Below are 18,676 nucleotides of genomic sequence, written 5' to 3'. Positions count from 1 at the left end.
TTAAAAATTGATGGGAATATACAGTTTTGATATAAAGACCGAACATCAAATAATATCGATAGCATACTATTCCATCCACTTTGTTATATTTCAAAGCAAAGAATCTGTCTGATAAGACGATCATAATTTTAAAAAAAAATAACTGAGGAAGTTCTATAACACGAGAATTTCTCAAAATTTTGAAGACTAATTTTTTAGATGATTTCAGCACTCATATACAAGAAAAAAATAGAACATCCAGCTTCTGTTACTTCTGTGAAATTGTTATCAAATGTCGGAGAGGATATATAACTCTCGAAATTGGAGCCCTGCCGGAGGCCTAGTCCATGCAGCATGTTAAGATGCCTGACTTGAAGGCAGAAATATATGGATTTTATCTACTACTATTATTCATTATTATTCATTTTATAATTTATAGACCAACATGGACGAATTTATTTATTTGTTATCAAAAGGCAAATCAAGATGGATTTCAACAATTATTAGCTTGCAGCAACTGGTTAACTATTGGAAATTTTCTACTAAGCAAATTCCCTCCAGTAGGTAAAGCTATTCCAATGTATAGGAACTAAAAACAATCTTAGAACCCCAGAAAGGTGACCTTAGGTGATATCTTAATAAGACGACGTAGCTTTCAACCATCAAAGAATACCATAATTTCTTTTTTAATTAAGTTTTTGCTCAATTGTAAACAAAGGCTAAACTATATGTTAGGCTAAGTTGGATTTAAGTCACCACCATATATTATTTGCAGATAAATTAGATTAATTTTAATGTAAATTTACGTCTTAATGAATTTCTTGATTAGAAATGAATATTATAGTTTCTATTATTTTTAGGAGAATGGATGAATTTCCGTGTTTAGTCATGAATGCTATGAATTATATCTATTTTTAGGAGAATGGATGAATTTCCGTGTTTAGTAATGAATGCTATGAATTATATCTATTTTTAGGAGAATGGATGAATTTCCGTGATTAGAAATGAATGTTATAGATTATACGCATTTTTAGGTGATGAATAAATTTACGTGATTAAAAACGAATATCAAAAATTATATCTATTTTAAGATGAATAAATGAATTTCTGTGACTAGAAACGAATGTTATAAATTACATCCGTTTTAAGAAGGATGAATGAATTTCCGTGATTAGAAATGAATTTTATTTCTGTTTTTTTTAGATGGATGAAGGATACAAATGGTATTTTGAAGTCAATAGAAGAGAACGGGCGGATTTGGGTGAATCAAGGCACTTTAAATATCAAGAAGGTTCAGAGTTCGGATGGTGGGAAGTATCAGTGCATCGTACGAAACAGTATTGGAGAGAGACGTATCGAGAGTGTTCTGGTTGTAACAGGTAAGAAAGCATATTGCATCATAGACTAAATATTAAAGCATGTTATAATATTAATGTATATCTAAAAAACGGATGGTTTAAAGAGTAAGGCCATTTTTAAGTCAATGACTTTTTATTTCAAATTTGTTAATTTCCATTGAAAATATTGCAGATGTGTATCATTGTTTCATATAATACTTTTTTAGAGATCGGAAAATTAACTAATTAACCTGGATATCAGATTTTAAATATTTTAATATCAGGAAAATAAGGTATTTCCTGCAACAATGAGATTGGTTTGGAACTCTCTAAATTTATATTCAAACAAATAGTTCAAAAATATTTAATGCTGTTAATTGGAAAATATTTTGCATTCTTTAAATAACAAACATTTAAAGCTTAAAGTTCCTTTAATTCCGTAGCGATCAGCTGATGGCTAAAAAAGCATATTAACAAAATCTAAAACATGAGAGTAATTATATGAATATTAACCAGCTATTTGCGGAAATTATTTTTTTAAAGTCCCTCAAGTCCTACTTTATAAATAGTGATGACGCATATACATGTCGAACTTAATACAAACAATTACATAATTTGCAAAAACTTCGCAAAAAATCATAATAAAGCGAATAAGATTTCATTTTTATTAGGTAAAAAATTATACAATTACATTCATATTATTATCGGCTGTGCCCAAATGAAATTTTGAATTGACGTGTATACAAGTCTAATTCACTTAACTATTTAATTTAATGTTATAATGTAGATTGTGAGCAAATTGAGTGTCAATTGTTGAGACTTAGTTATTTATCTAAACATATTTAGAGTTTCAAAGTGAAAGGAACAAGAAGATAATGAAATATATGTTAAATACAACATATCAAGAATCGATTACACATTTTGAAGCTTTAGCAACTGTAATTAGATAGAACAAGAAGAAAATAGAGAGGTGGGAGAGTTTTTCCTAACTATTCGCAATATTATTAGAGAAAAATTAAGGAAACCTATTTTGACGATGATACACACATATCAAGTAATATACAGATTAATCACATTTCGACTTCAAAGATAACCGAATCAAACCACAATGTATGAATTATTAACATTTCTTTAATAAAGTTAAACCTCATTAAATAATTACAACTACAATCTTTCAGTTCCCTGTTCTGTTCTATTCCAATTAATCCTGTCGTTATATCTCATTCAACAGCACCCTTGATTGTGAACATACGACCTCCCCGCCAAGTGTTAAACATTGGTCAAGAGGCGACATTCAACTGCAATGTCACTGGATATCCAGTGCACACCATCAACTGGAAGAAGGATCAGCGCCAATTGGCATCTTCTAGCCGGGTGCGTTTGCTGTCCCGTGACGTGCTTCATATCACTTCCGTGCGCCGAGATGACAGAGGAATGTATCAGTGCTTCGTCTACAATGACCTGGACGCAGCTCAAGGAACAGCTGAACTGAAAATATCAGGTACAGTACATCTACTTATTATTAAATGCTTCCTTGAGTGCTTTTTGACTTGAATTAGACAAGATTTGAGTACCAGCATGATCTCTTCCAAAAAAATTGCAACGGAAAGCGTTAATAGATTGAAGAGCAGTATCCTTTGGATTATCCTTTGCAATGATTACTAATCAACGAGTTGTCTTTGAGTTCTTGTCCAATCATTTAAAATAAGATAGATTGTAGAAGGATTGCATTTTGCGGATTTGAGTTATAAGATCCAGTTGGTGATGGAATAGATATATGCATATTTTCCATTATTATTACTTGAATAAGGAATTTGCTTTAAATTGCTGGGTTCTTCTCACCTAGAATTCCACTAACGATTTTTCTTGACTACCAACATTTTCGCTTCTTCTAATGTTGAATGCGCTTATATTTATAAAGATATGCATAGAACTAATGATTAAGGTAAATTAATTGTGATCTTCATGAAAGTTAACACCGCAATTAAAGAGTTAAAGACGTATTAAAAAACAAAATTGGTTAACAAATTTTGACATAAAAAATATAAGAGAGGTCAGTTGAGATAATGAAATAAATGGAACTATGCAAAGGTTTAATACGTTCCTTCTTTGAGGCGCACATTCACAATGTTTATGGTGTATTCATTATTTTAAATTTTAACTTAAATTTTAAATAAACAAAATTCTAAAATAACTGAATATGCTATGTTCAAAAATCAGTAAAAAAAATTCATTTCGCTATTCATACCTTTTAAAACAGCTGTTGCATTTGTATTAGATAATGGAAAAGGTTATTTACTTGAATTAGATGTATGAAAGGCATTAGTGTCTAAGCAATTCTGATAAGTTTGAAGTAGATAATAGCCCAGGATAAAAATAAAACTAATATAACATTAGTGCATCAGGTGCTGAGAGAAAAGGATTCTTATTTTCACCTAAGCTAAAAAATTGAAACTTAGGTGCATTTCAAATATTGGAAGAAGCTCGGAAGGTTTAAATAGCAAAGTCCATTCAGTAATAGAGAGCAGTGAAAGGTGTGTTTTCCATGTCGGTGGACATAGTTAATTTGTTCCTTATTTGAGGATTTATCATTAGTTTTTAATTGATTAAAAGTTTTCTTCAAAACTGTTTGATGGAATCATTGAGCTTTAACGTTTTAAGATCTCCGAGTAGAATATCAATCTGTATAAAACAAAGTGCATTGCTAATGATATAAAGTACTTTGGTTGGTAAAACTTATATTTTGTTTCTATCGGTTTTAGCAGCAAGTCCCCAAATTTCAGTTGCATAAGTTAAGATAGACCTTAAAATTAGTTAGTATAATAGCGTTTTATTCTTTAATAGAAAGGGGAGCAGTCTTCCAATGAGTGGGATAATGAAGTACATTTTGTTTAAGAACATTTGCTGTCATTCTTCAAACATCATTTAAAAATAATATTATTCCCAAGGATCAGTCCAAGTATTTCTACTTCTTCCTAAATCTGATCATCGCCAAAGAGCTTAACTGCAGGAAGGGTTGTTTTTTTTAGCTCTTATTACTTGAATAAGAAATCGTAGACCTTTTTCGTAGTGACGGAAATAGAGCATTTTGAGCGTCAGTGTTCAGCGTTCAAAATCATTTTCGAACAGTTTTTCTGAAAAAAAAATTGTGGTACTCTCTTGGGTAAGGATAGCATTTCCATCTTCAAAAACACAGTTTGTAATGGAAAAGTCGGCTGTAAATATGTTATAAATTAGAGGACTAAGAATACTTATTTGAAACGTACCAGCTTTAATTTACATTATTTAAAGAATAAATTTATTATTTTTTTATTTTAACCTGGAATACTTCATTGGAGAAAAAGCTCATTATTATGATGATGATGATGTCGAATGATATTTTGAAATATATGAATCTGTAAAAGAGAGCTTTGTGCCACATTCTATCTAGTGGTGCTTTTACATCAAGAAAATTCCTACCGCTGTATAATCTATTGTGAAAGCCAGGCCGATACTTGTAACTCTCAGAAGCTGATGAACGCATCAAATGGTTGTCCGAAATCTATATTACAAATCGGGTATAATATTAAGCTCCTTTCATTGGTATTTGAGTCTAGAAAATATAATGTTCATGTAGAGTTTTACTTGGTTACACAATACGCTAATTAGTCTGTAACATCCCATACTTGTTGGACGTGATCTTAGCTTTGGAAACACAAGCACATGCATGATCTTCCTATTGAACCGCCTACAGAAAATACACAGACCATAGTGGGGAGAAATGTTAATATTGCAGGCATCTGTTAATTATTGTGGTACTAAAGATATTATGTTGAATGGGAAGGATTTTAGATGTCCGTTTTAAATGTCGTCTGCCCCAGTAGGTTTTTTGGGCTTTATTATTATAATAACTGCAATAATTCTTGACGCATAGTCATCGTAAAGTTTCCTGGTTGATGAAGGCATCTTGGATACTTTTAATGTAAAATTGACTTTAGAGATTTGTCATAAAGTTCTGGATTGGCATCAAAGAAATTATCTATAGAGTATTCGAACGTACCTAGCTTTGCCCGAAGAGTTACTTTCAACCGTCAGTGTTAGACAATTTAAATAAAGTTTTTTTTTTTTAATTTGCTGCTCAGGATAAGGATTAAACAGACAATTTCGCCGGGAAATTTGATCTAAATCGTTAATGTTGCTTTGGTTTTCTTTACTAATCTGAAACGCTTAAAATATTAATAACATACAATATCACTGAATTATATTACACTAAGTAGAAGTAAATAAGTTATGCTGTCGTTTAAAGCTGCCAAATTCATCAATTTAATTTTATAAAGGAAGTCACGGTATAAAAGACGTGTTTACAAAAGAAGAAAAAAAATTTCATTAGACAATGAGAGACCTCACTCGGGGCCGCTAATCAGTCAATAATACTAATTGTTTCTCATATATCAAACATTTAATATATCCCTTCTTTCTTGAGGGATTTCAAATTAATTTTCATTCTCCATCTTTTTCTGTAAAGCGGATTTCAGCCAAAATAAGCAAACTCTATAAAATATCATTCATTTCTTTAAAGCATATCATTGAATTCGATATTTTGTCAAATAAGGATAAAACTTCAAAATTTAACATATCAAAATTTAATTTAGTGATAGTTCATTTTTTGAATATCAAAATTTAATTTAGTGATAGTTCAATACTGATTGCTTAGATTTTACTAACATTCACATTTGTATAAAAAAAATATCAAAATTTAATTTAGAGACAGTTCATTTTTTTAATATCAAAATTTAATTTAGTGATAGTTCATTTTTGAATGTATTCATTTACTTTTTTTGCATAAAAAGCGGAAGTTTAAATAACGGTTGCAGCGACACTGATGGTGATGGATGAAGTGAACTGTTTTGCGTAAGGAAATGAATCATATGGCCAAACGATTTATGGCTTTGTGCTGTAAAATGTTCGCAGACTGTTAAGTATAGGTCAATCAAATATATATACACCTTTCTACGGTATCTTAAAAGAAATAACTTACTTTATTTAGATATTATTAGCGGATATATGCTGTAATCTTCTTAAATGAAGTGTAGCTAGACGAATATCATGAAATTGCTTATGCTTCAGAATTTCATTAAATGCAATTTTTTATAAAATAAGAGGAAAGCATTTCAAGGACACTGCGATTGAATAAACGCATTAATTCTTTTCGCAGATTTGTTAAATTCAGGTAGATTTGACAGCATAATATTCATAATAATAATGTTCTTCATGTAAAAATTTGAATACAATCCTTGATATTTGTTTTTGATTTACCATACAAATGCGTCTATTACGTTTAAGTGAAATTATACAAAATACATGGTAATCAAACTCGCTTTTATCAAATAATTAATTTTGGAATCTGAATTTTTAACCGCTAACAATAAGCGTTAAATAAAAAATATATGAAAGCTAAATACAGTATGTATATCCTTCACCTTAAGCGATAATCCTGATTTCTTTAAAAAACATAACTTCAATTCTCTCGTCCCACATGATTTCTTTCAGTTACTTATATTTATTATTTTACTATATAACTATATCGTAGAATTACAATGCTAAATAGCAATTAATTAAAATTTTAATAAACTCCTTAAAAGTAAGGAGTCAGATACTTCCCAAAGTACGAAACAATAGGCAAGTTATTTATTTCGCTGTCAGTATGTGAATAGGAAATCGCAGACCTTTTCCGAAGTGATGGAAATACGTCATTACATGCAACAAATTCCTGTTAACCGAGTCTTTTTTTAAGTGACAAAATTTGTGATACACTCCTATGTAAGAAGAGCAGCTCCATCTTCAAAAACGCGGTTTGTAATATAGATGTCGGATATAAAATGCTATAAATTGGAGGACAATGAATGCTTTCTTGCGTCGTACTAGTTTTGATTCCACAATTTCAAATATAAGCATTTATTTATTTTGACATGGAATGCACTGTTGGAGAGAAAATTGCTTATAATATCTATGATGGAAAATGGTATTTCGAAAGCTATGAGTTTGTTGATAAGTTCATTTTGCCTCATTCTAACTAGAGTTGTTATATCATGTAAACTCCTACATGTGTATAGTGGGTTGCTAAAGCCATGCGTGATGATGCTTGTAACTCTCAGAAGATTGAGAACACGTCGATGGGTAGTTCTAAAGCTACATTAAAAATGAAGTACAATATTAATATTTGAGAATGTAGATTTCAATCTAGAAAATGTAACGTTCAGATAGTTTTCCTTGGTTTCTCAATATAATTATTAATATAATTTCCAATTCCTTTTGGACTTTATCTTGCCTTTGTAAACTTTAGCACATGGGCTGTCTTCTTTGTAGGGGAGAAATATTAATATTTCAGGCCCATGTTAATTACTTTGATAATACGAAAGATTATGCTGAGTGGAAAGTATATCAGAATTTCGTTTCTAATGTCGCGCGCCATTGGTGTATTTCTGGAGGAATTAATTATTACTGTGACGGTAATTTCTTGACGTTAAGTCAGCTTAAAGTGTCCTGGTTGATGAAGGCTGCCTTAGTATTTTCAATTGTAAAATTGTCTGCAGCGATTTGTTATCGGCATTAGGTACTGGATTGGTATCAAAGGTATAACGTAAAGAGTAATTGAAGGTATGATCTTTGTTCCACCGTCACAGTTACATTATTTTAATAAAAATTATTTTTTTAATGACCTGTCATCAATAGCATTATTGTCAGGACAAGGACTCAAAAACCAATTTCGCAAGGAATCTAGATAGAAGTTGTTTATAGAATCCCCCTTGGTTTTCGGTGACAATCTGGGACTTTTACTATAGTAATAATATGTTGTGTCACTAAGTTATAATAAACGAAGAGGAAGTGAATAAGTTATGCAGACATTTAAAGCTTCCAAATACATAAATATAATTTTGTAAAAGAAGTTACAATATAAAAGATGAGATTGCAAAAGAGAAAATAGGTACGCATTGCAAGATAAAAGACCACACATGAAGACGTTACTCTATCAATAATACTAATATGTTCTCATTTATCAAATCTTCAATATATCCCCCTTACCTGACATAATTCAAGTTTTTTTATTCTCTCTTTTTTTCTGTCAAATGAATTTCACTCTCTGTAAAAGATAATTCATTTCATTAAAGCTATTTTCTAAAATTACATTTTATATCGAATGGTGATAAAAATTTGCAGAATAGTTTTCAAAATTCCCATCTGAATAAATTTCGTAAGTCAAAATTTACTAATTGGAATCCCTTTGAAGAAAACTGAATAACTAAAATTATTTTCTCCTAAAAAATGAGACATCACTGTTAATCAATTTTTAATCCAAGATGATATCTAATTATTGCTTTTGCTGGCCCTGTGAAAAAAAATAAGTCTCAATTAAAAATAATTGAATCACTATCTGTTCTGGTTTATTTCTTTTACGTACCACTATTTCTGTAGAAAGTAATTTTATAAAAATTGAAATTGGAAACGCTGCAGTATGCTAATTATTTGCAGTCTTTGTCGATATTTAACGCATCGTCACTTAGGAAGCGATGCGAAAGTTTTCTCAAAGTTAATGGAAATGCATTTCTTTAGTTAGTGTCTGTCGTTCAGGAGCACTCTGAACAGAGGTAAAATAATTCTGTTCACTACCAAATTCTTGACAAAACTGCAGAAAACACTCTTTCTATTTTGAAAACGTTGCTGACATAGAAGACATTTTTTATTTCAGAATTCTGTAGTCAGAACTTCAACACGCTTGCAAAAAATCTCAGAAAATGACGCGCAACGTATGCTTCTTCTGATTGACGCTCTCAAATAAACTGGTTGTTCCATTTCTTTGTAAACTCCAGAGGCTCTTTTTTCAGCCATTAATACCGAGGTTTGTGTCCTCAGAATCACTTTTTCTCCTCGCGGTCTTTTTCGACTGCTTCCACATAGCGCTTTCCTCTTTTTTTTTTCATTCCGCTTGTAAAGAAATTGTTTATAATGCCATCAACTTCACAGTCATCAGAAGCCTTACTTCCACCCATAATGCAAAAAATATTCTGTAAAATGATGAAGTTCACTCTGCTGCGTTTCCATGTTACTCTCTTCCTGCAACTAAATTTTCGTCAAGAAATTACTCTTCTCGTTAATAAAAACGGGTTATCGTCCAAAACTTTTAAATTTTTCATCAATTTTGATGACAAACTTTGATTTGTTTCATTTAAACCTTGATTTTGCATTCAACTAAAAATTGCATTAGAACGTAGCACCCGATTTTGCAGATAAGTGCTGCTTCTGATTTCAGTAGTAACATAATTCCATATAATAAACGTTTTTACAATGTTCGTCTGCAAATTCAAAATCCAAGGAATCCTTTAGAATTTATGCATAGTGTAATTTTTCTACATATTAAAGATAAAGATTAAATTTTTACTACAAGAGACATTTCATGAATAATATTTAATTCCAAAAATTTTTTTTCTTAATAACCTTTCTATACAAGAACTTCGGAATACAGATTTAATTTTAACCCCACCTCCAAAAAAATTGTTTATTATGTTCTTTAGGAAAAACAAATAAAAAGGCAACTTCACTAATATGGAAGTAGATACTAATGATATTGAAGAACATGAGGAAAGTATGACTATTACAAAGAAAATAAAGCATTCGATTAAAAAAAGATCAAGTAAATATTACTTTGAATATTGAAATAATGAAAAAAAAATTATGAAAAAGGAAAAAAAATAAAAACGAATATCAAAATATATTTGAAAAAAAAGTTAATGGACTAAGAAAGAAAAACAATTATGAACAAAAATAAAGTCCTTCTCAAAATTGAAATGTTTAAGCAGATTTTAAAAATACCTAAAAAGTTATTTTCACTAATTTTTTTAAAGAAACAATTTAATTAATAAAAAGAAATCTCTTCAGTTGTGATAAGTCCGAAAGGATAGAAAGTTAGTGGTGATATACATTTAAGTCAAGTATTTTCTGTGCGCCTCAAAAAGAAAATTCCGATTTTCCTATCATATACACTACAACAAAAAATGAGATAGAAAATATGTAAGCATTTAAAATATCATTTTTGAAAGAAGGATTGAAATTGGCTTAGGATTTAATTTTAAGAATGATGATAATTAAACCAGGGCGAGTGGTCTTTTCGAAACTTTCTCGCGTACAAGCAAGTAAATGTTCTGTCGTTACTCAAGATGCAAATATTGACGCTGCGTGGGATATTTACGATTCGCACTGACTGCCCATTTGCTTTTTCTTTAATTCCTTTAATTCGCCATTCTTATTGCTTTTCAAATTGAGAGCGATTGATTAAAGCTGATCGAATAACAGATTTAAAAAGAAAAAGCTTGAACAAAATTTTGCTGCCATAAATTATGAGATGTTCAAGTTAATACTGACTGCTTAGATTTTATTGGTACCTGCAACGGTATCAATAAAAATCAAAGTTATATTTAGAGACGACTTATATTTAAATGGGATATATTCGTTTTCTTTTCCAGCTTGAAATCGGAAATGGAAATTGTATTGCCTTGATGGAAATTGTATTATCTTCATGCTTCAGATTTTTATTTTCAAAAGTCTTTTTTCCAATATTTTACTGACAAACTTTCCATCAAGAAAAACGTAGTTTGTGATGGAGAATTCGTCTGCAAAAATGTTATAAATTGGAGGACTAAGAAAGTTCTTTTAAGACGCTCAAGCATCGATTTCACCATCTGAAGAATAAGCATTTTTTTTATTTTCACTTGGAATATTCTATTGGAGAGAAAATGGATTGTGCCGATGACGTAGAAGTTTGTTTTGAAATCAATGAGTTGGTAGACGAGACCATTGTGCTTCATTCTATCAAGTGTCGTTCTCATATCAATAGCATTCCTACCAGTGTGTAGACAATTGTTGAAGTCATGCGTCACGATGCTTATAACCCTTAAAAGATGGAAAACATATCCATAGGTTTTCCTTGGAAATATAAATACATATTTGATATTCCTTTTAGGTGAAAAAATATTAAGAATTGCTACCATCTGTTAATTATTTTGGAAATAAAAGAGATTATGTTGAGTGTAAAGGATTTCAGAATTACCTTTCGAATGTCGCCAAGCCTAGCAATTTTTCTGGTATTTACTATCATAATGATTGCAATAACTTCTTGACGTGTAGTTAGATTAAATTTTCCTGTTTAATAAAGGGTGTTTAAGTATTTTTCAACTGTAAATTAACTTAAGCTATTTGATTACTGTCATTAAGTTCTGGATTGGTATCAAAGGAATTACCTGAAGAGAATTTAAAGTTTTGAGCTTTGCAGAAAGAATTACTTTTAACCATCATTTGATGCTGCTAAAGCCATAAACATAATTTTATTAAAAAAAATTACGATATAAAAGAGATGTTTGTAGATAAGAAAATAGGTTCGCATTCCGCAATAAGAGACGTTAATTTGCGTGCTAAGACGTTAATTTATCAATAAGCTAAGACGTTAATTTATCAATATTAACAGGTTTCTTATTTATCAACATTCATTATACACACCCTTACCTGACGTATTTCAAATTAATTTTCATTCTCTCCCTCTTTTTTATTTTTTCGTAAAGCGGAATTCACATTGTATAAAACATAATGCTTTTCTTTAAAGCGATTCTTTTGAATTTCATTTTTTTTCGAATAATTATAAAAATGCAAGAATTCCCATTTTAATAAATTTGATAAGTCACAATATACTTCCTTTAAAGAATTGGATATGAACTAAAAACTAAACTAATCCTCACCTAGGCAAAGAGACATCACTGTTAATAAATTTTGAGTTCAAAAATATAGCAAAATTATTATCGATTTTTTTTGTCGCTCCGTGAAATATATATGTACAAGCGCTTCGGAAAGAAATAATTTGAGCACCATTTTGTTTTCTAGGCTAACTTTCTAAAATACCACTATTTCTATAAAAAGGAGTTCTATTAGTATTTAAATTGCATTAGTAAATTCAGGTGTTAACATAAAATCGTTTTAAACTTCGGACGCTTCCCTTATCCCAAGGGATGCGTGACATTTCTCAAAGCAATTGAAGTTTTGTTATTATTATCATTTTTCAATTAAAAAATGATACTTGACGGATATAAATAATAATAAATAAAATAAATGTAATAAATAAATAAAAATAAATATGATAAATAAATAGAATAACTAAATAAATAATAATAAAATAAAATAGTAAAATAATAATAATAAAATAATAATAATAAAAGTAAAATAAATAAATAAAATGAAATAAATATAATAAAAAATAAAATTAAAATAAATAAAAAAAATCCGTCTAGGTTGCCACATTGGCAACGTTATCGCCACTCGTTTGGCGAGAATTCAAAAAGACGCCAAGAGGTGGGCCGTGCTAGGATCCACCCAAATGAAGTGTGGATGAAACAAGTTGTAGCTAGAGGGATATCATGAAATTAATTACGTTTCAGAATTACATTAAATGCAATTTTTCATAAAATGACGGGAACATGTTTCAAGAATACTGAGATTAAATAAACTGATTAATTGTTTTCGCAGGTTTCTTGAATTCAGTTAGATTTGGCAGAATAACCTGCATAATAAAAATGTTCTTTATATAATAATTATGAAACAATTCTTAATATAAGTTTTTGATATACCATGTAAATGTGTCTATTTGGTTCAAGTGGAATGATACAAAATAATTAAACTAGCTTGCATCCATACATCGACTTTTGAATTTTTAAGAGCTGACAGTCAATATAAAATGGATATATAAAAGCTTAATACAGTAACAATATATATCTTAAACGTTATTCCTGATTTCTTAAAAAAAAACATCATAAACTTTAATTCTCACGTCTCACATAATTTCCCTCTGTTCCTTATATTTATTGTTTCACAATATAACGATATCGAGTATCATAAATACCTTAAATTTTAATAAATTCCTTAAAATTAAGGAGTCAAATCCTCCGAAATGAACGGGACTGTCGGCAAATGATTTCTTTTGCAGTCAGTATCTGAATAGGAAATCGTAGACCTTTTCCTATGGCCAATGAACAGCAAAAATCTTCTGTATGATTATAGAAGTTCGATCTTCTTGTGTTTCTATGCTACTCTCTTCCTGCAACTAACTTTTCATCAAGACATTACTCTTCTCGCTAATGCAAACGCAAGATCGTCCAAAACTTTAAAGTCTTTAATCAAACTGCGTATCATTTTGTTTTCAACTGAAAATTGCATTAGAACTTAACATAAGATTTCGCAGTTAAGTGCTACTGCTGATTACAGAAGTGGCACTGTAAAATAAACGGATTTACAATGCTAAATATGTTTTTGTGCGAGCACCAAATATGCAGATTTCTTTAGAATTCAATATATAGCTCAATTTTTCTGCATACTAAGGATAAAGTTTGAATTTTTCTTGTAAGTGGCAGTTCATGAAGACTATTTTAATGCAAAAACAATCGTTCTTGATATAGCGAAGTCTCGAATTAAAGCCTTCCGTGACATTGCACAGTGCTAAAAAGAAATGTTTTTTTACTGAAAGAAAACTGACCTGCTTTGGAATGCGAAAATGATAGCAATCATTAATTTAAAAAAAATGACAGACAGTGGGTAATAATTTTATGGGGTGAGAAAAAATATATGATATGCAGCACGGTTAGGATATTTAGTTAAATTAATAAACTCATTGAGAATTTCAATGCTGTCGAAGTGACCTGTTTTATCTGGAGTAACGGAATCAGTGCCAGACAAGGGCTAATTAATTAATGAGTGACAAACAAGCAGATTTTAGAGAATTGGAAATAATAACATCATTATTAAGAAGATCCTGAGGACTTTCGATGACTATTAAAATAAGTATGAAAAAAAATGTCCAAAATATTTTTATAATCTAATACAGAATTAATTTTAACAATCATTATGCAAGATCCACCTACTGACATAGAATGGCACATCTACGATATTTATTATCTGTTAACTTGAATTTTTATTAATTCACAATTGTACTTGTATTTTCCTTAAATTCGCATTTTCTGTTGATCCTGAAATCGGGAAGCGATTGATTAAAGCTGATCGAATAACATATTTAAAAAGCGAAGGCTTGGGCAGGGAATTTTCTATCATAGACCATGAGATGACCAGATAGATGGATACTGATTTCTTAGATTTTATTGATACGTGCATTTGTATGATAAAGATCAAACTTCAATTTAATGACAACTCATAGTTTAATGAACATTTCTATAGTCGTTTACTTTTTGTACGTAAAAAGCGAAATTGAAATAAAATATTTGCTGAACGATTGCAGCGCCATCAATGGCGATAGATGAAGTGAGCAATTTTTCTTTAAGAAATTCAGACATTAGGCCAAACGAATTATGGCTTCTTTATGCTGTAAAATTTTAGCATACTCATTAATATCTGGTCGTTTATGTATTATCTACGATATATTAAAAGAAAGAACTTACGATATTTTGGTACTGCTAGCGGAAATTTACTATAATCTTCTTATATGACATGTGCATGACATGAGTTGAAGTTTGAGGAATATTATGAAATTGCTCATTATTCAATTGCTTTCGAATTTTATTAAATGCAATTGTGCATAAAATGAATGCAAAATATTTTATTTCAAAAATACTCTCGTGTATTTATCTAATAAATTGCTTTGGTAAATTTCTATTAATTTTCATAATAAAAGTACCATTTATATAATGCTTTCAACACTGTTCATTAAAAACATTAGATTAATCTTATAAATATATTTATTTATTTTAAGTGGAATTGTTAAAATAAATAATCTTGCTTGCCTTAAAAATGAACTTTGGAACGTTTGGGTGTTATTTTTCAGTAGTATACTTATTTTTACTCTTTTTGCTCAAAAAAATATCCAGCAATACAGTGATAAAAGTCGCTTAATTTCATTGTAAAAAGTAAATAATTACAATAATTACAATTTATATACAAATTTATAAGATCAAAAGAAAATACAACCCCTTTAAAAATGATTCACAGATTCTTGATAACGGCATAATATAATTTTAAATTATAGAATGATTAACAATAATTATTTCTTAGCATAATGAGTACAAAAAATTGGATGATATTTTCAGCTGCTTTCAGAATACCGTGCAGTTCCATGGTGAATAATTATTTTATAAAATACAGGACGAATTTATAAAAGTTTATAATCAAGCCCTTAATGTTCTAAATGAAAAAAAAAATATTTAATATTATACCGATAAATGTTTATTACATTTAAAAGAATAAAAACAGGTCACTTAAATTCTGTAAATATTCGACGCCTTAGAATCGATGGAGCAAATCCGTTTGAAGCAAAGTGAAAAACATTCAGTTTGGAAGGGAATCGGTGGACATCCAGAAAAATAGCCTCGGGATCAGTTGACTTCCAAACTTTTCACAAATTTGGACAGTTAGCGATAAGAATTCTTTGGAAAAGGGGAAAAGTCCGAAAAATATTCTACATCTTTGTGCAAGTTTCTAGCAAAAGTTTGGTACTGACGAAAGTTTATTTTTAAAGTTAATATGTCTAAAATAATGTGTGTGCTTTGAAACTTATTTTTAAGAAAAAAAACATATATTTCTGAAATAAACAATATGATCAAAATCCTTATTTAATTACAAAATAGTATTGGCGAAATAAAACAAGATGGATAAAGAAGTTAATATTTTTGTTAAAAAGAAAAACTGAAACTTGCATGGATGCTCAGCTACAAATAGTAATAAACTTACTGCGATCAATGCATTAAAAATGTTTTACTCCCTTTTGCAATTAATTTAGGAATAAATGTAAGGGAAAGAGTATTAAATAGTATTGTGATTTTGAATGAATAGTATTTGCGATGAATAGTATTGTGACTGAGTCATTTAAGAATGACAAACGCTTGCAAGCTCGAATAAAATTATATTTAAGATCTCATGAGCTTCAGTCCTAAACAATTAAATACAACACAACTAACACATAAAACAATTTAGACAAGTCAACGACGCTACATTTCCGATGGCCCGAGGTTGACTACATGTTTCACTTTATAGTCGTTAGAGGGCTATCCTTCTATTTGTTACAGTATATTATTAACGAGATAAATCTTGTAATTTAAGTTTTTGGAATGGAGAACAAAAGACACCGGCTATATTAAATAAAATTATATTCAAGATCTAATGAGTTACAGTCACAAACAATTAGATGCAGCACAATTAACACATAAAACAAATTAGATCAATGTTAACGACGCTACACTTCCAAGGGCTCGAGGTCGAAAACCTGTTTCTCTCTATATAGTCGCTAGAGGGCTATCCTTCAATTTGTTGAAGTATGTTATTAATTGGATAAATCTTGTAATATAAGTTTTTGGAATTGAGAGCTGATACCAATTAGCGTAAATGAAATTATATTGAAGATACAATACGCTACAGTCACAAGCAATTAGATACAACGCAATTAACACATAAAATGATTTTGACAAATACTAACGACGCTACAATTCCGATGGCTCGAGGTTGACAACCTGTTTCTCTCTATAGTCGCTAGAGGGCTATCCTTCAATTTGTTGAAGTATGTTATTAATTGGATATATCTTGTAATATAAGTTTTTGGAATTGAGAGCAGATACCAATTAGCGTAAATGAAATTATATTAAAGATACAATACGCTACAGTCACAAGCAATTAGATACAACGCAATTAACACATAAAATGATTTTGACAAATACTAACGACGCTACAATTCCGATGGTTCGAGGTTGACAACCTGTTTCTCTCTATAGCCGCTAGAGGGCTATCCTTCTATTTGTTACACCATGTTATTAATAGGAAGAGTCATCAATAGGATAAATATTGTAATTTTAAGTTTTTGGAATTGTGAACAGTCAGTCAAACGCTTTGTACTTAGTTTGGTAATTCTGTTTAAAATAAGAGCAAGACGTAATTAGAAAGCTCAGATTTAATATCATATAAAGCTATAGTATTGCAATTTGTTATAATACACCGGTTCAAAATTATGTTATATTAGAAACAAGGACTTCAAACAGGATTAAAACATAGCATTCAAATACATCGCTATTAATTAAATGTAAGGAAATCAAAGGTTTTTATGAAAAAGCAATTCTGTCATTTAAAAGTATAGTGATAATTATCCGTAGTCCCATAATTTGAGACACAGCTTCACAGAAGTTCCGTGCTACTATAGGCCCCTTTATGATAAATCCGTTATCTGTGACTCATGCTTTCTTACCAATAATATTTCAATAATGTCAATTCGTTAAAATGATTTCCATATAATATATGCTAGCAGGTAGCATATTTCTTTTTTAAAAAATTGTAATTTTAATATTAAGCGCTATTAATCGTATCGTAATAGTGTTTTTGTAGATTAGGTTGTTAGATAGTGTTTGTTCATTTCTAAGATCTAATACCATTTGAATTTTCTTTTAATAACTCCATATACAATTGCTTTAAATTTTAAAGCAAATAATAAATAGTAAAAGAGTCGCATATAATTATAAGCTGGATAAAATTTAAGATTCATCGTTAAAGAGAAATTTTTTATCTTCTATTGTATTCCTTCAAATGAGTTTGTTTATATTTTTTGAGCATGTATGTAAATAGGAATTTCAGTGTATAACACAGATATGCAGCTTGCGATGTAGTTATTGACAAGATGAAAATATTAATAATTTATCTTAAAAGGAAAAAAAATTAGATTTTTATCCCATACCTTAATAAATGAATAGGATTGTTTACAATTTTTTGGACATGTATATAATTAGAATTTGAATGTGCAGCCATAGATCAGACAAATTGTGATATAAACTTTCTCATCTTCTTAAAATATTAACAAATTTTTTCTGACAAACAAATGTAATTAGTCATAAAGCATATAAGAAATTAATATTTATGTAGAACGAAAGAGTAGCTACTAATGCAGCGAAGCACCACTATTTATAAATAAATGAGTAGTAATGATTAAGGTATCCAATTTGATCATTAAGCATTATTGCAATTTCGTGGGTTTTTTAAATTAATTTTTAACAGTTTTTGAAGATAGGTGGGGTTTTGTTTGTTTGTTTCTTGTGATATGCTATTTTGTTTTCTGTCAATTAGAATTCAAGTTGTAGCAAGCTATTGACATGTAAGTGATGCTGATTTATAGGCATTTAAAACTTTATTTGCATTATTTGAAGAACGAGTTTTTTTTTTTTTCATAACTCTACTCACAAATATCGTCATATCTCAAAAAAAAAAAAAAATCAAAACATCTTAATGGCATTGATAATTAGTGCTTTATGTTATGCAGAATATAATGAATTGGGATTTGATGTTATATGTTCTAGAAGTAGATTAAT

General features: G+C 29.5%; 1 protein-coding gene across 1 annotated transcript in view; it reads left to right on the top strand.

Moving 5' to 3' along the window:
- LOC129956545 (cell adhesion molecule DSCAM-like) overlaps positions 1-18,676 on the top strand; it is a 163,659-nt gene that overhangs the window by 21,181 nt on the left and 123,802 nt on the right. Inside the window, exons 3-4 of the mRNA XM_056068471.1 lie at positions 1,183-1,358; positions 2,548-2,817. Of these exons, the coding sequence (XP_055924446.1) occupies positions 1,183-1,358; positions 2,548-2,817 (446 nt within the window). The remainder of the gene's footprint in view (positions 1-1,182; positions 1,359-2,547; positions 2,818-18,676) is intronic.

Source organism: Argiope bruennichi, chromosome 11 (assembly GCF_947563725.1).
Source record: "Argiope bruennichi chromosome 11, qqArgBrue1.1, whole genome shotgun sequence".
NCBI classification, from domain to species: Eukaryota; Metazoa; Arthropoda; class Arachnida; order Araneae; family Araneidae; genus Argiope; species Argiope bruennichi.
The sequence above is the reverse complement of the archived record's forward strand: the minus strand, read 5'-3'. Positions and strand labels throughout refer to the sequence as shown.